This window comes from Crotalus tigris, unplaced genomic scaffold (assembly GCF_016545835.1).
Source record: "Crotalus tigris isolate CLP2741 ecotype Arizona unplaced genomic scaffold, ASM1654583v1 scf7180000024338.4412243, whole genome shotgun sequence".
NCBI lineage: Eukaryota > Metazoa > Chordata > Lepidosauria > Squamata > Viperidae > Crotalus > Crotalus tigris.
In genome coordinates, this window is record NW_024100508.1 from 3,205,818 (window position 1) to 3,230,610 (window position 24,793).

The 24,793-nt window shown below is 38.7% G+C and overlaps 2 protein-coding genes and 1 long non-coding RNA gene across 8 annotated transcripts in view; 1 reads left to right on the top strand and 2 right to left on the bottom strand.

Moving 5' to 3' along the window:
• The window catches only part of LOC120300114 (snake venom serine protease 2-like), a 326,022-nt gene that overhangs the window by 101,539 nt on the left and 199,690 nt on the right, over positions 1 to 24,793 (bottom strand). The gene's annotated exons all lie outside the window — the stretch shown is intronic.
• LOC120300125 (snake venom serine proteinase 4a) lies at positions 1,237 to 7,461 on the bottom strand. 4 transcript variants are annotated; one of them, XM_039325736.1, is made up of 6 exons: positions 7,005 to 7,446; positions 6,800 to 6,881; positions 5,649 to 5,799; positions 4,234 to 4,493; positions 2,365 to 2,510; positions 1,237 to 2,022 (listed from the first exon to the last, which is right to left on the bottom strand). In XM_039325736.1, exons 2-6 carry the CDS (start codon positions 6,849 to 6,851, stop codon positions 1,849 to 1,851), a joined length of 783 nt encoding a protein of 260 aa, XP_039181670.1. In that variant the 5' UTR covers positions 6,852 to 6,881; positions 7,005 to 7,446; the 3' UTR covers positions 1,237 to 1,848. The 4 variants fall into 4 exon arrangements, 3 of the variants coding, with proteins under 3 accessions (XP_039181670.1, XP_039181671.1, XP_039181672.1); XR_005554547.1 differs by lacking the exon at positions 1,237 to 2,022 and adding an exon at positions 2,726 to 2,812 and having other exon boundaries at positions 2,368 to 2,510; positions 4,353 to 4,493; positions 7,005 to 7,460; XM_039325737.1 differs by lacking the exon at positions 1,237 to 2,022 and adding an exon at positions 2,726 to 2,812 and having other exon boundaries at positions 2,368 to 2,510; positions 7,005 to 7,457.
• On the top strand, positions 7,541 to 16,345 carry LOC120300141. Its single transcript, XR_005554562.1, has 3 exons — positions 7,541 to 7,867; positions 12,556 to 12,634; positions 15,736 to 16,345. It is a non-coding gene; the product is annotated as an uncharacterized LOC120300141 (long non-coding RNA).

A 24,793-nucleotide genomic window follows, 5' to 3' on the forward strand; every position in this document is an offset into this window, starting at 1 on the left:
TGGTCTTTTTCCTTTGCTCGGTATCTTTCTTAAACAATGTATTTTGCTGAATCAAAAGATTTTTCCATATGTTCATAAATAGTGTAGATATAAAAAGTAAATTAGATGAAGTGCCTTTGTACAGGGCTTCTGCCTTTCCATGTTTGTTGAAAATCTGTTTATTTTTCTTTCCACTTCTCTGATCATTTCCTTACTCTCCGATGTTCCTGACATCTCCACAGTCCATTTTATCCAATCTGTTTTCTTGTCCTCAGATTTATTTTGCAGTCTTAAGGGATAAGATGTTTTTTTCCAATTCTTGCGATTTTCCCCCCACTGGGATTACATCATGTTTCCTTGTCTCAATTTTGTATCTATTTATCTATTTTATCTGCTCCTTCTCTGTTGTTTTCTGGGATTTTTTTTTTTTTTGTAGAGTTAACTTGGAAATAGATTGATTTATATTTTCAAAGTTATTTTGGATTTCTTTGTGGTTTAAAATCATTGTTGTTTGAATTAGTTGCAGTATACTATGTATCTCCACCTATAGAGTATTTATGTTTTCTTGATATATTCTTTTTACATGTCTCTGATCCACGATGGCCAAGAATTTCAGTTTTTCTCTTCTTCTATTTTTTCTGCAAATAGCTTTAGAGTCCCGATTAAATAGATATTTGTAATCCAAATAGTTCAAAAAAGATTTTTTTCCTGAAATTTATAATTCTCTTTGTCTACAGCCCAGATTATTGTCCCTTTTTTTGTCAGAGATTTGAAGGCCACAAACACAGATAAGCATTTCCCAGGTTTTGCCAAGTCTTATATTAAAGTCATAACTGTTATAGTCTGCATCCACCACTAGGTGTTAGCATCAATTTGTTTTCTAATTTTCAAAATGACCAATTATCTATAGAATGAGAGTCTCAACAATTTTAGATATATTCAGATTTGAGTTTTAAATTTCAGGTTTTATATTTGTTTCACTTCCATATATTTTGATGCTCCATAAAAAGCTTAATTCACCACTTCCATTAGTATAAGGGTGGGGAGGAAATCCCCCTCCTTGCCTTTTGGAGGTATTTTGCTTCTTGGGGATCTTTTCCAGGAAATTAAATATAGAATAGAAAAAAGAAGATCAAATGCCTTACTCAGTTTCAAGCATGCAAAACTGGATGTCCAGGTCAGAGCTTTTTCAGCTTTTAAGCCCAGTTGGTCAAATGCTGCCATTCCTTTGCAAAACCAAAGGATCAGAAAACGAGCAACGATTTATATGATTTTATTGCTATGGATACTTGAGAATTTACATGAAAACATGATTCCCAAAAGATTCTATTTAGTGATTGGGAAGTGGTGGTTAATCTGGGATCCTTTTTACACACAGTGGGACCCGGGTATATGGATATGTTTGTGGGGTGACCGCATGACTCCATATGAGTGTATTATAAATGCCACAGAAGTATTAATAGAAGAGAATATTCTAGCACTGATGATGTTACCTAGCTGGGTAATGAAACATCTGCAAGAAGACAAGCTCAGAGAGCATCAAGGACCCTACTGTCCCAGACGTAAACAGAAATGGAAAGATATTCAGAGGTTAAAATATTTGGAATGGTCCATTTTAGAGTCAGAAAAGTTTGCACCTCACCCTAAAACAGGCCTCCATTTTACTGAGATTGTTTGATACTGAAATTAAATGGGACATTATCCTTGCAACACTATTTTGAGCATTTCTTACTCCAAAGGCAGTCCTATTTGAATCTAAAAAAAGCTTACTGCCTGGGAATATATTCCAATGTAGTTGGATATGGTTAGGGATATAGAAGAGATGTACTAATATGTTACATTTTCTCCTCCTAACTTTTTCAAAAGTTTTCATGGGGGACAGGTTGCATCTGTATTTCCTGCAATAATGCTCTGGATCCAGTCAAGATGATCAAAGACCCTGGTGTAGAGGGCAGGCTGAAGTATGTAACCACAAACATCATTCCCCCAAGATAAAATGCCCTGGAATTGTCCATTACAGATGAGGGGTCCCCCAGAGTCACCCTGTTGAGAAAAATCAAACATGAAACATTACTACCGTATCTATGAATGGGAAGTGAAGCAAACAATTCCCTCCCATCGTCCATTTACATATAGCCCCCAATGTTTCACTTTGATGTTTCCCAATCCAGGATCCTTGTAGAAGAATTTAACTCCTTGAGATTGCCCCTCCAGAATCACCAGTATTGGGAAGTCTGGAAATCCAGGCACCTAGAAGGCACTTGAGTTAGAAAAAGCCGTAACTTTGTATGTTTCTACAAGATGCCTTCAAGGCTAGATCTCTGTCATAGATTTGAAATTTGGCATCATTCCTTTAGGAGTCTGTCTTAAAACGGATCATCTTACCTTACATGAATCTTTGCCTCCTTCCAGGATACCTGCACACAATGTTCTGCTTGCTGCTGGCAACCCAAATTCTGGGTAAGCTGCTAGACACATCTCATAATCGAGTATGTTAATGTTAGCACAATGAGGAACATTGGGATAAGTCTCTGAAAAAAAATAAAAAATAGGCAAAATTCTACCTTTCACAATTTACCACCTAAATGCATAGAGCTAAAATTTCCATTGTCTCCAACCAACGGAGCTGATCTCATTGCCTGGGAATAGGAAGTACTGTCTTTCAAAGCCATTCAAAGGGATACGTGGGAAAAACAGATTTAGTTAAATGTTTTTTGTCAAAACATTTCTACCTTTCACAATTTACCTATAATTTCCATTGTCTCCACCAGTGGAGCTGATCTCACTGCCTAGAATAGGAAGAATTGTCTTTCAAAGCCGTTCAAAGGGACTCCTGGGAAAAACAGATTTAGTTAAATGTTTTTTGTCAAGATATTAATAGGTCTTAAATCAGCTGATGGGCATTTGAAGGCTTCTCAAATTTCTCTGGCACTCTATGCAAAGATTGCCTTGTTGGACTAGTGGGGCTTTTGCTAGTTCAAAAGTCACAGAACTGATCTCACATCCCCTGGAGATGACCTAGAACAGCGGTCTCCAAACTTGGCAACATTAAGACTTGTGAACTTCCACTCCCAAAATTCCTCAGCCAGCATACTGAAACTTCCATATCTGAAGATGAAGGAGACACATAGGTTTGTATTGTGTACAAGAACAAAAAGCCAGGAATCTTGTCCAAAAGATCCCTTGGGGAGGACAGATGAGATGGAAATAAATGTGAGGAAACAAAAGAAAAATGTCATCTGAATCAGACAAAGTTGAGCCTGAGAATATGGAATAAACCCCAATCCCAGCTAATCAACAAATCAAGAACTTTTCACTGGGTCTCCATGAATTCCAAAAATCCTGTGGTGCCTCAGTAGTTAGTTGAAAATTATTTGTTTGAGTCCTTAATTATTTCCCAGCTCTTGACAACGGCTGTGTGACTTGTCTGTTCTAACTACACCTATTTGGTAGAAACCTCGGTAGAAAACAAGGTGGGCTTACAAGATGTACCTACCTTGGCAGACTTGAATGTGTGGATGACCATAAGCCAAAGCTGAGAGCGCACGTAACACTTCCATGGCCTTACTAGCAATAGCAATAGCACTTAGACCTATACACTGCACTCTCTGGGTGATTTACAATATCTGCATATTGCTCTCAACAATCTGAGGTCTCCTTTTATCAACCTCAAAAGGATGGAAGGCTGAGTCAACCTTGAGCCCCGCCAGGATTGAATTCCAGGTTAGGAGCAGAGATAGCCTGCAATACTGCATTCTAACCACTGTAACACCAGGACATAGAAGGAAGAAATCCTCTGCAACCATCCACAGAGAGTTTATATCCATCCAAGGATAGATCACGTTTTTGAGTTCATATTTGGTATTTTGAGAGCAGGAGATAAATATACTCTGAAAACATCATCCGCGGGAGACTTCTCCATTTCCAAAATGGCCATGGCCATTCACAAAACACCCCATTATTAAAGGTAATGAAGCCAGGCAAGACTGCCATGTAATGGGACTTTTCTGATTCCCAACAGCACTGCTATAAATAAACCTGATCCTATAGGGTTTTTTTTTCAGCTATACAGCATGCCAGTTCCTTACTTATTTCTTTTATTCCTTGTGGGTGTGGAACTGATGAATAAATGGAATCTTAGGGAATCGCATTGTCCATCCACATTCCAATATTCATGGGTGACATAGTGGGACCCTAGACCTAGTTGATGTTACATCAAAAGCTGGGTCTGAGAGTATAGACAGAGATCCCTACCTTTATTAGGTGAGATTGTGCCCCATCCCATAATATGGCAAACTGAGCTAAAACTGGGTGGGCTGGAAGGCAAGCTGAGAGGCGTGATATGTTCACTGTTGTTAACAGGACTGTCCAACCTGATCAACATGATGTCCTTGTCCCAAAGGGTATAGTTTTTGGTACTAAGACAAAAGAACTTCTCCTTTGGGACTCTTGTCTGCTCATCCTCATTTGGTACAGTTTTGCTATGCATACCAAGCTTTATCCACATATTTCTCCTACAAGAAAAACAAGAAGTTAACAACAACAATTTAAAGTAAACTCTATATTACTTGGGATGGTCTTTGATCTCATTTCAGCCCTCAAGCAGGATCGTTAGCACCAAACAAGAAAGGGCCATAACCTACCTTCTCCTACTGTGTTTGGGGGGAAAACCTGCCAGAAATTGGAAGAGATACAGTCAATGTCCTAGAGATCTAGGTTCACTGAAGAAATGTATTCAAGCTGATTGAATAAGCTATTTCCATTGTTTATGCAAAAACTTCAAGCATGAATTCACCTGTGTGCTGTTTAGCATTTAAAAAGCTCTGCACATAGTATGAATCCATCTCTTTCTTGACATGGATGTGTATTGAGTGAATGTTGCACTTATAAATTATAAATGACTGTTAAAGATAGAACCCATGTGGTTACGGTACTAATGTTATGACTTTGTATTGCGCACATCCTCTCTCAACCCAGCCTATCTCAAAGGATGGTGGGATAGATAAATACGAAAACAAAATCTGGATGGTGCCCACTCTGCTCTTGTTTAGAAGAGGTATTAAGATGTAGTGCCTCACCCAGGCCTTTGATAAGGGAGAGAGAAGCCTCTCACTTCATCATCTTTTTATCTTTTATCTTTTACTGATTTTTTTTATTTATTTTCTTATGGCAAACCTCCAGAGTCAGGCAGCATATGGTTAATTTTCTGGTTAGTTGCGCAGTCAGTCAGATATTTAGACTGGATTTGGCATTTTTATCTACCTATCAAGTCCTTCCCAAGGACCTGGGGTAGGTAAATTTTGTGGTTCCATGGTATTAAAGGGATTGTCACAGGATGTTCCAAGTAAGACTGCCTTTTGCAATTGACTGTGGTGATTTTGTCAATGTTGATGGTATTCAGATAATGTTCCAGATTTTGTTATTCTTGTTATTATTATATCCCAGAAAAAAGGAAAGATATGAATACTATGGTGAAGAAGATGGAAATTCAACCATAAATATAAACAGCATTCCTCAAGATATAATTGTGAGGTGCAATAACAGTAACAGCATAACATTCATTCAAAATGCACAGAGAAGTCACTAAAAACTAGCAGAAACTTTATTAAAAAATCTGGATATCTAAACACGAACTCCCTCAACCCTACCACATTCTGTAATACCCTCACCTGTCGCAGTGTGCAGCAGTGAGCACCGATTCCTCTTTGAGCAAAGTCCCACCACAGAGAAACCTGTCAGGGTCATACAAGGCTACAAGGAAATGATGTTCATTTCTGTTACATTCATCACCTCCAGTGACCAGTTCAGGAGACTTTTGTGCTGCGAAGAAACCAAAAACGTTCAGTGTTTGGCTGTGGAGTAGAACAGAATCGCTTTGATTGGTAGTGTTTCTATCAGTACACTAATTTTGGAGGGTAACAGATGACTGTGGGACACAAAGCATCAAACTAGTAGAATAAAATGGATTATTTGCAAATCATATATATGCCTATGCCCATGTAGGTAAACTACCTGTGAATCTTAAGTGATTAATGTGTATGTGTGTGTGTGTGTGTGCTTCTTTGTAAAAATAAAAGATGCCGGAACTCACACACGCCTTGCCTATCCTACAAGGTTCCATCCCAAAAAGGTGCCAGAACTCCGTTCTGGGCGTTCTATGACAAAAAAAGCCATGCACACACAAACACTTGAGAAAGGGCATCAGAATTTCACTTTTAACATGTGCCAGTGTGTTCAGATGAGTTTCTAAAAAGGATGGACATTTAGAAGCATTTGGTCCAGAGTCTGATCTTGCTGTACTGCATTGCTAAGCCAAATATATGGCTTCATGATGGGGAGAATAGGGGGCATAAGGAGTGGAAATGGGGAAGAGATTAATGAAAATGGAATTTACTCTATGGGAAGTTGATAATATTAGTATTTGGTTCACTAAAAATAGTTTGAGCCAACTGAAAACCCCCTCCCAACTTTTTTTTTCAATGCATTTTATATTAATTAATAGGTTATCTTCCTCTATTGAAGTCAGTTGCCAAATAAATAGAAACACGAAAGGAAACTGACCATATTTGGATTATATATTTTTAACTGCCTGGTTTTGCTGATATGAATAAATGTATCAATTCATACTATCATTACAAATACAGCAATGGTCTTCCCCATTTACACCAACTGCGCATTCTTCGCCCACTCTCTACCTGTGACCTGCTTGTACGTCTACAGTTAATAATTACATGCAAGTTTACTCCTGTAACTGGAGATTTAAACCGAAAAAGACACCTAAAGCTCCGTCCACCCCTTACTCCATTGTCCAGACTCTTACCATAAGAAAGCTGTAGTATCAGAAGGTTTGCTAGAACTCTGATCAGCACCATAGCTTCAACTCTGCACGGCAAGCTGTTTGCCTGGAATTTAGAAATGGGAACAATTTTGGCAAGAATGCACAGTTCAAAATATTTGATTAATCACTTTGATCTCTTCCACTCCGAGGCAGAAGGACAGATGGGGAAAAAACGCCAGTTTCTCACCTGTAAGATCCCAGTCCCTTACTTAAACTTGAGATACCGTATCAATCTAATCAGATAACCCAAGCAGAGACTTCTTGATCAAGCAGCACTTTATTTGATCAAATTAAGCAGCTGGATGGCCAACAATCTGGAACACTGGCAGAGTCACGTCCAGAAGTGTCACGTCTCAGAAAGTTGGTAGCATTGCTTTATACACTTTGTTAGCCAATGAAAATCAGACAACAGAGCCATTACATCCTAAGAAAGACATAAGAAAGACACTCTCTTATTCCCTCCATCCATATACATGTATATCCCATCCATGTACACGTTACCCAAGCTTGCATGAAATTTTTCTGGTGCAAAAGCCGATTCGAAAAAGCAAGAAAGCAACAGTTAGACTAAACAATTTCCCTTTATTCCAGACTCGTTCACATCCTTATGTAACTTGGCTCTATATGATGCAGCCTGACAAGTGCTGGGATTCAAATATGTGAACAACCAGTTTTCTGTGTGGATGCCACTTCCAGAAGTCTATTCTGGGCCTGGGCAACAAAAAATTGACTACCGGTTCTGCCAAATTGGTGTGAACTGGCTGAATCACTATATTTGGATGTGTTGTAGGGCAAAATGGTGGATACAGGGAAGTTCTTTTTTTATTTTGGAGACCCAGGTGTTGGATAATACACAGTCTTGTAGATTCTTCAGGCTTATACACAGTTCTGTTTTAAGAGCTCTTCTGGATCCTAGATTAGATGCATTTTGATTTATTTTTCCTGGTAGATTTCCATCACTGTGAGAAAGCTATGAATGCCAAAGGCTCTGATCTCCATGTCTGCCAGAGGTATAAATAACTATACTCATCGCTGTGCCCTTCTTTTTCGGTAAGTAAATTACGTAAGTCTGGCTAAAGCATTTTTGTACAAGAAACCAGTTGGGGGCAAAGGAAGACACTCAGTAAAAGATCTCTCCCTTTTCAGTGGGTCAGCCATGAAGGGTCAGACCAAAATACTTTGGAGTAAAGCACTAGAATCCCTGGCATATCAATCTTGGGTCTTGCAGTTCCAGTCCATCTGGGAAACAATTGATTACTAACTCCACACAGTCAAAAACCTCCATTCAGAACTGTATTCAAAGGATTTCTTTCAGGACATAATTGAGAAGCATAATTGTATGGAAGTGTTACAGTTCTAACGGGATCACTCTTATTGAGAAACGGTGATCAAAGAAATGTCTAGTTCTTTTGCAGGTTGACAACTGGGATGAACTTTGGGGAAATGGCTGTTTTCCAGGCAAAATCTGATGGTCTTTTGTCTGCCAATATCTCCCCCTACTCAGGATGTTGCACTGCTGAGTCCTTTCTATATGTGCATTTGAAGGATTGTCTGAAATGGCTCTTGTCTGCTTGAGCATCTGAATCATTTAATAGTACAAAACCTTGGATATTACCCATTCTAATAAAATGCACAATACCCATGCCTGTGTTTATCCTGCTAACTCAGTTAATGATTCATGAATGTGTTCTACCACTTGCTTTATCTATGGTAATGTTCTCAAAGAATGGGACAGATGTCATTACTGTGGTATATGTGGTGCTTTCTCACTGGACCCCTATTAACAAGATAGAAGCCTTTCCATTCTTTACGTGAAATAGCTTATATTTACATGGGAAACTTTGTAGCTGCTTGTATGGGTGATAACAGAAATTATTACACCAGAGTCAGCCATTTCACATCTGCTCATTTCTTAGTTGCTAATCCCATGTTCTGAGCTAAGCAAGTACCATGTGAAAAATTTACATGGGTACATGGTCTTGATTTCAACATTTTTGAATAGCCTCATATGTTGCCTCCTCTTATCATAGGCAGCCAGTGAACACATAAAGATTTGATCTTGAAAAGGGCATCAGATATCACATGGGCTCACACATTGTGTTAGATTATTGTGTCTTTCTTTGCAGACTAGCTGGCTAAGCCAACAACTCTGTTTTATGAAGAGGAGACTCATGGTTTAAAAAGTTGAGTGAAAATATCACTCAAAACTCTAGTGTGCCTAGCTGAGGAATTGTGGGAATTGAAGTCCACAAGTCATAAAAGGGCCAAGTTTGAAGACCCGAGCTATATATCTTTCTAGAGGGAAAAAATGTTTGGGTGCTATGTCTGCTCTTGTGTATTTTCTATATACTCTTAAAGGCAGTATCTACTAGGGAATCAGAGGCATGTGTGCTGTGATGGCACCATACAAATTAAATACATGCATGGTGCTGTAATGTCCAAGTCCTTTATTTATACTTGAGATACCATATTAATCTAATTAAATAACCCAAGACGAGACTTCTTGATTAAGCAACACTTTATTTGATCAAATTAATCAGCTGGGTGGCCAACAATCTGGAACCATGGCAGAGTCACGTCCAAAAGTGCCACGTCTTAGAAAGTTGGTAGAATTGCTTTATCCACTTTATTAGCCAATGAAAATCAGACAACAAAGCCATTATATCATAAGAAAGACATCAATCATTCCTGAACAGTCCCTTATTCCCTCCTTCAGTATATCCCATCCATGTATACATTTCCCAAGCTTGCATGAAATTTCTCTGGTGCAAAAGCTAATTAAAATAAACAAGAATACAACAGTTTGACTACACAATTTCCCTTTGTTCCAGAACCCTTCACATCCTTATGTAACTTGGCTCTATATCATGCAGCCTGAACAATGGTGGGATTCAAATATGTGAACAACGGGTTCTCTATGTGAATGCTGCTTTCAGAAGTCCATTCTGGGCCTGGGCAACAAGAAATTAGCTACCGGTTCTGTCAAAGTGGTGCGAACCAGCTGAATCCCACCACTGAGCCTGAAGCACGAAAGAACACTGATAACAAGACTGGATATATATCTCAATAGAAGCAGATCCTTCTGGAAAGCAAAAAACCCTAATATGTGATTAAAGCAGTCTATGTGAGATGTTGGTGCAGAGTTCACTTCAGGTTTAGGATGGAAGGAAAACAGATTTTTTTTCTTTTAACTGGAAATATTTTTAAACCTAATAAAGCCAGGGAGTTAGACCATATAAAACAACCACACACTCAGTTGGCCCATTTGTTTAGCTGGTGTGGAGAAACAACTGTTTCCATATTATGAATAGTGGGGGCAAATGACACTAACTTAAGTCTAATAATTTTCAGGGTTGTGAGACTAGCTTGAAAACACTCCACCTTTTCCATTCTAGGATGTAGTTTTGGAAAAGGAGATCAGGAAAGCTGGCTATGCACAGCACTGGATAGACGCTCTCCACAGCTGTAATTTGTTTGAATTTGATTTGTTTAAAATTACCCTTAACCTTTAAATTTCATCCTTCCCAGCCACCTGGACTTCAATTCCTAGAATTTCCCAGTCAGGAATGGTAATTGTGGAGAATTAGGGAAGCTGAAGTCTGTACAACTGGGAGGAGGGTATGCAGCTGTGGTACCAGACTGGCTCAGGGATTCTGGGAGTTGAAGTCCACAAGTCATAAGGGGAGCCATAATTCCCCTCCTCCTCTCTAGAAGCAGCTGCACTTTTGGTGTTGGTATCCAACAGGAAAATGAGACGTGGAGCTAGAGTGTCCTTGTGCCCGTTCTTCAGTTGCTGCTCTATCCTCCCCTTTGCTCATTCCGGTGTCTTGGTGGCCTGGTCTGCAGGTGAAAGTCACTTTGAGGAAGCTGCTGCTTCATCAGCCTCATTGTGATGAGAAGCCGGGAGCTTGCTTGCAGACGGCCGGTGAGAGGATCCCAGCTGCTCCAGGCCTTGCTTCCATCCTTGGGGGGGGGGGTTTCCCCAGCGGTGCTGACCCTTGGGAAGAGCATGGGAAGGCCCAGTGCTCAGGGCGCCTCCACCCCAAAGGGGAGACACACCCGTCCAAGTCTTTGGATCACAGGCTGCGTCCTCCTGGCCATTGGCACATCAGTTTTGGGGATGAGTAGGGATGGGGGAAAAAATCTGGAAAGATGAGGAAAAAACAGTTCTCTCCCCCCTTTTCCCCAAAACCTTATTTTAAAAAATGGGGGGAAAACACTCTCACCCCCAATTTTTCCAGTTTTTTCCCAGACCTTTACATTTCTAGGGGTGAGGAAGTGGCAGCAAGAGGAGGCGGCCGGGGTGCTTAGAGAGGTTTGGACCCCAAACAGCCACAGTTCTGGTTCTGTTGATGGGGAACCTGCCTTGACTTCCCCGGGAATCCATGGAGGAAGGGGCTCATGCAGACAGTCCGATTTTTCTTCGTCGCCTCGCCTTTTTATTTTTGGCACCCACCTTCCGCCAACTACTGCAAAAAAAGGGGGCTCAGGGAGGGAAGGAGTGTGTGGAGGAAGTTGATTTGGGTGAAATCTGCCCTCTCAATTTGTCCTGGGCAGAAGAAGTTCTTTCCATTCAGACCAAGCCCTTTGTGGCCTCACCCAAAGACAGTCTTCTCTGTGGTACAGGTAGTCCTCGACTTAATGACCACAGCTGAGCCCAAAATTTATGTTACAACAAGTGAGAAAATTGTTAAGTGAATTTTGCCCCATGTTATGACTTTTCTTGCCACATTTGTTAGCGGATCACTGCAGTTGTGAAATTAGTAAAATTAGTTAAGTTGGTAACACCGTTGTTAAGCTAATCTGGCTTCCCCCATTGACTTGGCTTATCAGAAGGTCACGAAAGATGATCATGTGACCCCGGGACACTGTAGCTGAAATAAATAGGGACCAGTTGTCAAGCATTGGCACGTAAATTGCATGACTGTGGAGCAGCTGCAAATGTCATAAGTGTGAAAAATACTGTTGTAACTTTGAACATTCACTAAATAAACTGTTGTAGGGAGAGGGCTTATGGTAACAAAAGAAAACTGTTTGGAAAGAATGTGCACCCAAGCAGACTTAATACAAAAGGTAACCTTGCAGCCAAATGACACTATTCCACAAGTTTAATAAACCATCATCATCATTGGTTGGGGGATTGTGTGACAGTATTGACCCAGATAGCTTGTCTTGTCTTTTCATCATAGATTAGCACTTACATGAAGATTAGGAACATTGGCAAGAAGATTGGGGTACATCAGATTCGGGCATCAAGATCCTCCCCCCCTCCTTGCTTTTGCCTTGCTTTTGCTAAAACAGCTTGAATTTCTAATAGCAGAATTCTCACAAAAGCTGGGGTAGCCTTGAAATGGAATGGCGGGAGGCAGTAACTGTGGTTTGGTGAATGGTGGGAAGCCACTGTTTTATCATGTCAGTCACAAGTGAAGCCCTCATACAATTGTTTTTTTGTGAGAACACAACATCTGTTTTGTATCTGAGCATAGGCTGCTGTTGAACCCAGCTAATGTGTATAAATCTTCAGTACTTAATACTACAGTAAGGAGCACACTGTATCACAGGTGTCATGTCATTTTTGTTATTGTTCTCCTGTCTGCAGCCAAGATACCTTTGTATCTTTAATCCCCCCCAGGTAATCATTTTAGGAAAGGTGTTCTTCTGTTATGTAAAGTGTCATGACGTTTCAATTAAAGGGACACAACTAGCAATTTAATGAAAACTTATGCTTTCTTCTGCAGAACTGCAGAATAAGGTATCTGCTTCCAGTTTCTTGACATGTGATCATTCTGAGGCCTTATGTCATATATATCATTTCTGGTAAGTAGGCTAGAATATATATCTAGAAATGATTTCATAAAATCTAGCTTGTCTACTGTAAAGTTTAAGGATGAAACCATATCTCCAGTCTCTTATCAGAAGGTTTTTTAAAATGGAGAGACATATTATGTATTAGATTAAAATAGCTGTTGGTCACTGGTAAGGATGCCAAGGCTTTTTTCTATTTAGCAGGAAGGAGTTCCAGACATATTTCTATAGCTGATGTGAGCAGATTTAATTTGTTTCACTGATTGCAGCTAGGAGAATCAGATTGTAGCAGGAGTCCTTGACAGGCAACTCAGTTGTTAAACAAAACTGTTACTAAGTCCAATCACATGACCACAAATGTGCCTGGCTGAGGAATTTTGGGAGTTGAAGTCCACAAGTCATAAAAGGGCCAAGTTTCAAGATTCCTGCTTTGTAGTGTCCAAAGAATACTATCCCAAACATCTGGGTGAGGACAAATGGTGGGAAAGGTTTCCAAAACCTGACTCACAAGGAAGCCAAGTAAAAGAGTAGCTCTTACAGCCCCTTCCCCCATTCCTCTGTCCTTTGGAATGCTCACTCCAGCACTGAGATAATTAGAAAAGAATTAATGTTGGTATTTACATTCATTACAGAGGAAGGGATTACAAGAGAGTAAGACGGCATACATGAGGGAGTAGACAATGATTTGTGAGCAAGTTCTACTTAGAATAAAATATCTAGGGCAATCCTGTATTATGTATCATCTACTTAATCTCCAGTAATTATGTGCATGTCATTTTTGGTATTGTTTTCCTGTCTGCAGGCAAGATAACTTTGTACCTTTCATTCCCCCCCCCCCAGGTAATCATTTTAGGAAAGGTGCTCTTCTGTTATGTAAAGTTTTAAATTTCAGGTTTTATATTTGTTTCACTTCCATATATTTTGATGCTCCATAAAAAGATTAATTCGCCACTTCCCTTAGTATAAGGGTGGGGCGGAAATCCCCCTCCTTCCCTTTCGGAGGTATTTTGCTTCTTGGGGATCTTTTCCAGGAATTTAAATATAGAATAGAAAAGAGAAGATCAAATTCCTCACTCAGTTTCAAGCACACAAAACCGGAAGTCCAGGTCAGACCTTCTTCAGCTTTTAAGCCCAGTTGTTCAAATGCTGCCATTTAACAGGCCATTCCTTTGCAAAACCAAAGGATCACAAAATAAGCAACAATTTATATGATTTTATTGCTGTGGATACCTAAGAATTTACATGAAAACATGGTTCTCAAAAGGTTCTATTTAGCGATTGGGAAGTGGGGCTTAATCTGGGATTCTTTTTAGGCAACAGTGGGACCCAGGTATATGGATATGTTTGTGGGGTGACTGCATGACTGCATATGAGAGTATTGTAAATGCCACAGAAGTATTAATAGAAGAGAATAGTCTAGCACTGATGATGTTACCTAGCTGGGTAATGAAACATCTGCAAGAAGACAAGCTCAGAGAGCATCAAGGACCCCACTGTCCCAGAAGTGGACAGAAATGGAAAGATATTCAGAGGTTAAAATATTTGGAATGGTCCATTTTAGAGTCAGAAAATTTTGCACCTCACCCTAAAACAGGCCTCCATTTTGCTGAGATTGTTTCATACTGAAATTAAATGGGACATTATCCTTGCAACACTATTTTGAGCATTTCTTACTCCAATGGAAGTCCTATTTGAGTCTAACTTTGTATGTTTCTACAAATGCCTTCAAGGCTAGATCTCTGTCATAGCTTTGAAATTTGGCATCATTTCTTTAGGAGTCTGTCTTAAAACGGATCATCTTACCCCACATGTATCTTTGCCTCCTTCCAGGATACCTGCACACAATGTTCTACTTGTCGCCGGCAACCCAAATTCTGGGTAAGCTGCTAGACACACCTCATAATTGAGTAGGTTAATGTTAGCACAATGAGGAACATCGGGATAACTCGCTGAAAAAAAATAAAAAATAGACAAAATTCTACCTTTCACAATTTACCACCTAGATGCATAGAGCTATAATTTCCATTGTCTCCAACTAACAGAGCTGATCTCATTGCCTGGGAATAGGAAGTATTGTCTTTCAAAGCCATTCAAAGGGATACCTGGGAAAAACAGATTTAGTTAATTTTTTTTGTTAAGATATTAATAGGTCTTAAATCAACTGATGGGCATTTGAAGGTTTCTCAAATTTCTCTGGCACTCTATGCAAAGATTGCCTTGTTGGAAAAGTGGGGATTTTGCTAGTTCAAAAGTCATAGAACTGATCTCGCATCCCCTGGAGATGACCTAGAATGGCGGTCTCCAAACTTGGCCACTTTAAGATTTGTGAACTTCCACTCCCAAAATTCCTCAGCCAGCATACTGAAACTTCCATATCTGAAGATGAAGGAGATGCATAGGTTTGTATTGTGTATAAGAACAAAAAGCCAGGAATCTTGTCCAAAAGATCCCTTGGGGAGGACACATGAGATGGAAATAAGTGTAAGGGAACAAAGGAAAAATGTCATCTGAATCAGACAAAGTTGAGCCTGAGAATATGGAATAAACCCCAATCCCAGCTAATCAACAAATCAAGAACTTTTCAGGATAAAAAGGGGTCCTAAAGCTCACCCACTCTTTGAATCATCTTTGGATCCACAACTTAGGGGTTTCTGTCCCTCTAGCTGGTGCCTGGCAGCCTAATTGAGAAGGAGGTCTCTAAACATGGATGGGTGCATGTGTGGATATCAGAAAGAGCAAATTTACATCGCAAGCAGTAAAGTTTTGCTGTTACTTTAAATTCACTGCGTCTCCATGTATTCCTAAAAACCTGTAGTACCTCAGTAGTTAGTTGAAAATTATTTGTGTGAGTCCTTAATTATTTCCCAGCTCTTGACAAAGGCTGTGTGACTTGTCTGCTCTAACTACACCTATTTGGTAGAAACCTAGGTAGAAAACAAGGTGGGCTTACAAGATCTACCTACCTTGGCAGGCTTGAATGTGTGGATGACCATAAGCCAAAGCTGAGAGTGCACGTAACACTTCCATGGCCTTACTAGCAATGGCAATAGCACTTAGACCTATACACTAAACTCTCTGGGTGATTTACAATGTTAGCATATTGCCCCCAACAGTCTGAGTCCTCCTTTTATCAACGTCAAAAGGATGGAAGGCTGAGTCAACCTTGATCCCGGCAGGATCAAATTCCAGGCTGGGAGCAGAGATAACCTGCAATACTGCATTCTAACTGCTGCACCACCAGGACTTAAAAGGAAGAAATCCTCTGCAACCATCCACAGAGACTTTATATCCATCCAAGGATAGACCATGTTTTTGAGTTCATATTTGGTATTTTGAGAGCAAGTGGTAAATATACTCTGAAAACATCCTCCGCGTGAGACTTCTCCATTTCCAAAATGGCCTTGGCTATTCACAAAACACCCCATTATTAAAGGTAATGAAGCCAGGTAAGACTGCCATGCTAATGGGATTTTTTTGATTCCCAACAGCACTGCTATAAATAAACCTGAACCTATAGGATTTTTTTTTTAGCTATACAGCATGCCAGTTCCTTACTTATTTCTTTTATTCCAAGGACCTTGTGGGTGTGGAACAGATGAAGAAATGGAATCTTAGGGAATCCCATTGTCCATCCACATTCCAATATTCATGGGTGACATAGTGGGACCCTAGACCTTGTTGATGATATATCAAAAGCTGGGGTCTGAGGGTATAGATAGAGATCCCTACCTTTACTAGGTGAGATTCTGCCCCATCCCATAATATGGCAAACTGAGCCCACACTGGGAGGGCTGGAAGGCAAGCTGAAAGGCGCAATGTGTTCACTGTTGCTAACAGGGCTGTCCAGCCTGATCAACATGATGTCCTTGTCTCAAAGTTTTTGCTACTAAGACAAAAGAACTTCTCCTTTGGGGCTCTTGTCTGCTCATCCTCATTTGGTACAGTTTTGCTATGCATACCAACTTTATCCAGATATTTCTCCTACAAGAAAAACAAGAAGTTAACAACAACAATTTAAAGTAAACTCTATATTACTTGGGATGGTCCTTGACCTCATTTTGGCCCTCAAGCAGGATCCTTAGCACCAAACAAGAAAGGGCCATAAGTTACCTTCTCCTACTGTGTTTGGGGGGAAAACCTGCCAGAAATTGGAAGAGATACAGCCAATGTCCTAGAGATCTGGGTTCACTGAAGAAATGTATTCAAGCTAATTGAATAAGCTATTTCCATTGTTCATGCAAAAACTTCAAGCATGAATTCACCTATGTGCTGTTTAGCATTCAGTAAGCTCAGCAAATAGTCTGAATCCATCTCTTTCTTGACTTGGATGTGTATTGTGTGAATGTTGCACTTATAAATGATAGATAACTGTGTTAAAGATAGAACCCATGTGGTTACAGTACTAATGATGACTTTGTATTGCGCACATCCTGTCTCAATCCCAGGATGGTGGGATAGATAAAGACGAACACAGAATCTTGATGGTGCCCACTCTGCTCTTGTTTAGAAGAGGTATTAAGGTGTAGTGCCTCACCCAGGCCTTTGATAAGGGAGATAGAAGCCTCTCACTTCATCATCTTTTTATCTTTTATGTTTTACTGATTTTTTTTAAAAAAATATTTTCTTATGGCAAACCCCCAGAGACAGGCAGCATATGGTTAATATTTTCTGATTAGTTGAGCAGTTAGCCAGATATTTAGACTGGATTTGGCATTTTTATCCATCTATAAAGTCCTTCCCAAGGACCTGGGGTAGGAAAATTTTGTGGTTCCATGGTATTACAGGGATTGTCACAGGATGTTCCAAGTAAAGCTGCCTTTTGCAATTGACTGTGGTGATTTTGTCAATGCTGATGGTATTCAGGTAATGTTCCAGATTTTGTTATTCTTGTTATTATTATATCCCCCAGAAAAAGGAAAGATATGAATACTATGGTGAAGAAGATGGAAATTCAACCATAAATATAAACAGCATAGCTCAAGATATGATTGTGAGGAGCAATAAGAGTAACAGCATAACACGCATTCAAAATGCACAGAGAAGTCTGTAAAAACCAGCAGAAACATTATTAAAAAATCTGGATATCTAAACACGATCTCCCTCAACCTTTCCACATTCTGTAATGCCCTCACCAGTTGCAATGTGCAGCAGTGAGCACCCATTCCTCATTGATCAATGTCCCAGCGCAGAGAAAACTGCTAGAGTTAAAGAAGACTACAAGGGAACAATGTTCATTTATGTTACATTCATCATCTCCAACGACCAGTTCAAACATGGTTTTATGAAAGCAAAACTTCATTAAATATTACACAGCTAGCTCACCACACTCTGAAATAAGATATGACCAGGGTCTTCTTAACACTTAACACTTCAGTGAAAAAGGCTTTGCTTTCTTAGTGGTGATATGATTTGGGCATAGAAAGATTTCCAAAACAGGAGAGTTGACGTATTCAATAGGGAAGTGAAACAGACACTTTTATCACCCCCTGAATTCTCACTCCAGGATCCTAGTTATTTAAAGCAGGGTCTTGCTGCTGGAAGTCTAGGAGCTCCTTACAGCATCTTATAAGCCACAATATCAATGAACTGATTGTACTTTCAACCAATTAAACCAGTGTTTCTCGACCTTGGCAACTTGAAGATGTATGGATTTCAATTTCCACAAATCCCCGGCCAGCATGGTGAATTCTGGGAATTGAATTCCATATATCTTCAAGCTGCAAGATAAAGGCCATAATCCGAAAGCTTGTACAAGCAAAGCTGGAGACAGATTTTTAGTACTTTCCACTCAGTCTCCCTCCACAGTGAGGAAATAGTTATTAATAGAGATAGTTCTTGGCTTACAACAATTCATTTAGTGACCATTCAAATTTACAATGGCCCTGAGGAAAGTTGCTGAGCAGTGGAGAATTGAAGCAAAATATGCCACAGCTTCTCATAAGACCAGATGCCTTAGATCTCAGCCATCAAAATGGCTGATGCTATTCAGTTTGTCACATGACCATTGCAGCATTCCCACGGTGATGTGAAAAAAGTTCAGATGCTTAGTATGTGACTCATATTTATGGCAGTTGCAGTGTCCCTGGGTTGTGTGATCACTTCTGACAAGCAAAGTCAATGAAAAAGCCAAATTCATTTAACAACAATGTTACCAACTTAACAATAGTAGTGATTGACTTAACCACTGTAGTAAGAACGGTTGTAAAATGGGACAAAACTCATTAAACAGATTTTTCACTTAAGCAACAAAAATTTTGAGACTTCTAGTCTCTTGAAGGATTTAGCCAGAAAGATCAAAGACCTCTAGAAGCAACATTTCAAGATAAGACAAATACTTTCTAAGAAAAAATTTATGCAATGCTATGACAGATACAAATCACAATAGCTCTAAACCAGGAGGAGATTAAACATTATTTTGACAACATAAATGAATACACTTCTAACTTAAATTTACAATCAAAACACATTCAAAGAATGATGGTAAAGAATGAACAAACAAATCAGATAACAGAATGTGAACTAGAAAAAAATGACTTAATTGGCAAAGTCACAAATGAAGGGGATTATAATTTAATACAAATAAGAAAAAATTCATAATATAGAAATATGGAATAAATAAATATGGAAAAGATACCTTATGCATTAGAACTTCAAAATAAACCTGAGAAGAAAGGAGGATCATTGTTTGGGAGGCAAAAAGCATACATCTTGCATATTAACAACAACTACAAAAATACAAGAACTGTTTGACAAGTCAAAAAGAAGAAGAAGAAGATTAGAGATGGGCTTAAGAGACTTGACTCGCCCTACCAGATGGAATATTATACAAGCAAACACTTGTTTGAATATGGCTAAATAAATAAATAAATAAGGCTATAAAAGGGCTTTAGAATAAATGGGATAAGAGATATAAGTAAGATAGTATTTCCCCCCCTTTTTTATTATAAAGTTTTTATTTTCTATTTTACAATACATTACAATCTTAAAAATACTTCAGATAAAAAATAAAACAAATTGATACACACCACTTTCGGTATTGCCCACCCATTTCCCCCCAAACTGCATCCACCCCCAACCAACTTGCCTCTTTCCCTCTTCTTCCTCTTCCTCACTCTCCACCTCTCCTCAACCTTCCTACTTACTTCTCACCTTCTTCTACCTTCTCGCTCCGGATGCAGTCCAGGGGAAATGCCCGAGCAATTCCTCTCTCCAAATTGAAACATTAATATTATATACAGTAAAACTATTTCTAGTTTATCCAAACTACTTAAACTTCGACCCATCAACCCCCCACCCCCCACCCCCCACCCCCCTCCCACCCCCGACTTCCCAGAGCAAAGTACAGGATTATACAAACATATTAAACACAATCTACTTAAGCTTACTAATTATACAATGAACAAAATCATATTAACCCTTAATTCTCTTCAAACTTTAACATCATAAATTTATAAACAAATTCATTACTCATAAAATAAATGAAACTTTGTAGTTCCATACTTCTTCTGAACATATTCTATCCATCTTCTCCATACATTAAAATATCTCTCTTGTGAATGGTCCTTTAAATAAGCAGAAATTTTAGCCATTTCTGCTAAATTAGAAACCTTAAATACCCATTCTTCTAAAGAAGGCAGAGTATCCTTCTTCCAATATTGACCCACCAATAATCTTGCTGCTGTTATTAAATTCAACAATAAAATATTTTCTTTAACATTAAAATCCACAAAAATGCCCAAAAGAAACAGTTGGGGAGTAAACTTAATCTGCCTTCTAAAAACCTTTTGAATGTTCCACCAAATCATAATCCAGAAGGCTTTAATATCTTTACAAGTCCACCAAACATGAAAATAGGTTGCATCCAAGCAACCACATCTCCAACATTTAGGTTGCAGGTTCGGGTACATACAGGACAACTTTTTAGGAATCCAGATGCCATCTATAAAACATTTTATAAAAATTTTCCCTCAAATTTTGGGCCTGCGTAAATTTAACATTTCTGGTCCAAATTACCTCCCATAAATCCAATGAAATCGGTTCCTGAATATTCTGGGCCCATTTAATCATACAATGTTTTACTAACTCTGTTTCTGAATCCAATTTTATTAACTCATTGTAAATTCTTTTAATATGGGCATATTTCTGATCCTTGATCTGGATTACCAAATTTTCATTTACTAAAGTAATTCCCACTTTGTTATCCAAAGTCCATCTCTGCACTATTTGCAAATATTGAAACCACGATTGTAAGATGTTTTCTTGCCTCAACACATCTGAAGACTTTAATTGCCAATCAGTACCCGACCAAATAAGTAACTCTTTATACGAAATGTTATCAAAATTCACCGCCTTGGAAATCCCCTGAATTGCTTGTCCAGGAATCCCCCAAATAGGTATTTTATAATTTAACTTATAATAATATTTTTTCCAAACTCGAAGTAAAGCATATCTTAAAATATGTGACTTAAAGACTCAATCTACTTTCTTATCAAAAATTAAATATGCGTGCCAACCATGTAATAAATCCCACCCTTCAAGAACAAGAATGTCTCTATTTGTTAAATTAAGCCAGTCACTTACTAAAGTTAAAGTGGCCGCATCATAATATAATTTCAAATTTGGTGCTTTAAGTCCACCTCTTTCTCGAGCATCTTGTAAAATCTTAAACTTTACCCTTGATTTCTTCCCACCCCAAATTAATTTATTAATACCCTTCTGCCACTCATCCAAGTTAGCATCCTTCTTTAAAATGGGTATCATCTGAAACAAAAAAAAGAAACTTTGGTAGAACATTCATCTTCACTACTGAAATTCTCCTCAATAACAATAGTTGTAGCTTTTGCCAATCATTTAAATCTTTTTGAACTTGACTTCCGGTGGATCAAGCAGCGACGATGGCAGCTTTTCACAAAGCCGCTCATTCCTGCATCATGTAAAAGCTGGCGGGACTTTGACCATCAGCTGTCCCGCAGCTTGACTCTCCTCCCTGGGAGAAAGGGAAGAGAAGAGCTGCTCAGGTAGAGGAAAGAGCTCCCCTGGATCCCTATAATTTTGGGGATCGGAGGGTAGAGCTCCCTCGGAACCTGAGCCAACTCTGCGCTCTAGGACGTCTTTGTCCCAAAGTACTGGGATGAAGCAAGGCGCTGCTCCCACATCTGCTTTTTTCGGAGGCTTGTGAGTAATTAAATGCAGACGGAGCAGACCAGGAGAAAGTGGATTTAAGATTGATTGTGACTTTAACTCCTGCAAGCATCTTCTCCCCCTTTTATTGTTTACTTTCCCTTTTGAAGAAAGTGAAAGTGAAAGGCAAAATGGCGACTGTCTTTCTTGTTTGATTTTGCAACAAAATTAAAAGTTGGATACAGTTCATGTTTTAAATACAGAGGCAAGAATTTTGTTCCCTTTTTTTCTTTTTCTTTTTTTTCCTTGTTACTACTATTTAAAGAACTGTGATATTATAGAGGCAAGAATTTTGCTCCTTTGAATTTAACAGAATGGCTTCAAAATGTTTGGTCTCTGTCCCTAAAGCTTCTATCTCCTCCCCAATGATTCAACCTGCTTCTCAGTCTAAACCAAAATCACCCCCACCCTCCCCTCCTCCTGCAATTTCTCTTAAAGACTTACAAGAGGCTTTAAAAATGAATGCTTTGGATATTAAAGAGGAGGTAAAAGATCTTATAATTGCAGAGAGGGCTATTACAAAAGAACTATTGGAGAAAAAAAATAAGCAGCTCAGAGATGATATACTATTTGCGTTTCAAGGTCTTGCTCTGCATATTGAAAGGATTGATGATAAAAAGGAGGCAATTACTGAAAATGCTGCAAGACTGGAATTTAGAATGGAGGAAGTGGAGAATAAGATAGAAATTACACAGGATGAACAAACTATCTCACAATACAGAGAAATGGAGTTTGCATTGCGTATCAGGGGACTGAAAGAAAATTCCAAGGAAGATTTAAAGATGCTTATTGTTAAAGATATTGCTTTTAACCTTGGATGGAGACCAGAAGTAGTTGGGAATGAGATAGAAAAAATCTTCAGAGTTAACTCACGGGTTGCCAGACAGAGAAACCTACCAAGAGACATGGTTATTTACTTTTCCAGAAGATCTATTCGCAATGAAATTATACAGGCTTTTTATAAACAGAGGTTTCAAATTGCAGCCCAAGATGTGATAATTTTAAAAGAAATACTTCCAAAAATCTTAAGAGGTAGAAAAGATTTTACCTTTCTGTCTGATGAGTTAAAACGTCGTCAAATTCAGTTTAGATGGGAGATTCCAAGAGGAATAGTAGTGAATTATGATGGAACACGTTACAGATTAATTACAGTTTTAAAGGCAAGAGATTTTTATCACTCTATTCTAAAGGCAAGACCGTTTTCATCTCCACAAACAAGGATAATTGAAGAGCCTGTTATGGCAGGAGCCTCCTCATTGATAGTCATGGAACAAGAGATGTTGCCTGTACAGAATCTTGAGATAAAAGATCAAAGGATGACACAAGCTGCCCACAAACGTAAAGAAAAAGAGCAGCAGCAGAAGAGTGGTGATAAAGTAGAAGGAACAATTACTACAGAGCCTGTGGGAGGGGCAAGACCTAAAAGATCTTCGACAGGTGATCTTCAGGCTATGCTTCAGAGGCTTCAGGCCGGTGGAGATGGCCAAGTTCTTGACCTGGAATGTTAATGGCTTAAATTCATTACAGAAACGGAAAAAGGTCTTCCACTATTTGAAACAACATAACAATGATATGTTTGCAAGAGACCCATATAACTTTAAAGGACTCAAAATATCTGACAAATTCTCATCTGGGATCACATTTTATAGCTCCAGCTCCAGGGAAAAAGGGGGGTGTTGTAATTTATGTAAAGAAAAAATTATTGGCTAAATTAATTGAGGTTGATTCTGAAGGAAGATATGTCTTTGTGGAATTATTGCTACAAGGCAAGAAAATTCTAATTGTTGGATTATATGCCCCTAATCAACAACACAAGCAATTTTATAAGTTTTTGCATGGGAAGATATCTCAGTTGGATTATAAATCTGTAATTTTGATCGGTGACTGGAATGGAGTTTTGGATATAACCATAGATAAAAAGAGTTCTTCTAAAAATTTCACTCAAACTAAATTACCCAAAACTTTTTTTGACTTGAAAGAAGAGTTGGAACTTATTGACATTTGGTGAGAAAGGAATACAAGTGATAGAGATTTCACTTTTTATTCGGATAGACATCAGTCATTTTCAAGGACTGACTTCTTTTTGATTACTAGTGATTTTCTTTCTAGGGTGAGGCAGGTAAAAATCTTTCCCAGGACTTTGTCAGACCATAGTCCGATGTGGATGGAGCTACATTTGGAAGATGGGAACAGAAGACCCTGGAGACTGAATGAGAATTTGTACAAAAATGTAAAGAGCATTTAAAGGAGTTTTTTACTTTAAATATGAATAAGGATACATCGATGCCCATGGTCTGGGACGCCAATAAGGCATATATGAGGGGAATTTTGATTCACTTAAATAAAGTTTTTAGGGATAAAAAGTTACAAAGATGTAGGGAAATAGAAGATGAGATTAAACTAAAAGAAGAAGTGCTTGCTCTTAACCCAACTGATAATAATTTAAAGGTTTCTATAAAGATGCTTAGGGAACAATTTAATATGTTGATGGCAGATCAGGTGGCTACCAATCTGCGTTATATGAGACATGATACTTTTTGTAATGCGAATAAGCCTAGGAGGTGGTTGGCTTATCAGTTATGAAAGAAACAGAAGGCTAGGATTATAGAGAAAGTAAAATATAAAGGTACCAAGGTTTTTCTGCAAAGTTTGATTAAAAAGAGTTTTTTAGATTTTTATACAAAACAATACTCAAGTGACAATATAAAGGGAATGGATATAGATAAATATTTATAATCAGTACATTTTCCTAAACTTTCTGAGGATCAGCAAAATGGGATGAATTGTTTAATTACTGTGGAGGAAATTGGTTTAGCTATTAAGCAGTTAAAGATGGGACAGTCTCCAGGAACAGATGGATTGACGTCGACGTATTATAAAAATTTATCTGAAGAAATGCTGGAGCCATTAAGGGAGCTTTTTAATAAATTTTGTTGGGAGCACAAGTTCCTCCTTCTTGGAAAAGAGCGTTTATATCATTGATTCCGAAGG

Bases quoted from the DNA above. Each gene is read 5' to 3' on its own strand.
- LOC120300125 (XM_039325736.1), bottom strand. From the start codon at position 6,851: ATGGTGCTGATCAGAGTTCTAGCAAACCTTCTGATACTACAGCTTTCT. The intron at 5,800-6,799 runs GTAAGAGTCTGG...GTTTCTTCGCAG, and splicing joins GATACTACAGCTTTCTTATG to CACAAAAGTCTCCTGAACTG. The intron at 4,494-5,648 runs GTGAGGGTATTA...TTTTTCTTGTAG, and splicing joins ACTGCTGCACACTGCGACAG to GAGAAATATGTGGATAAAGC.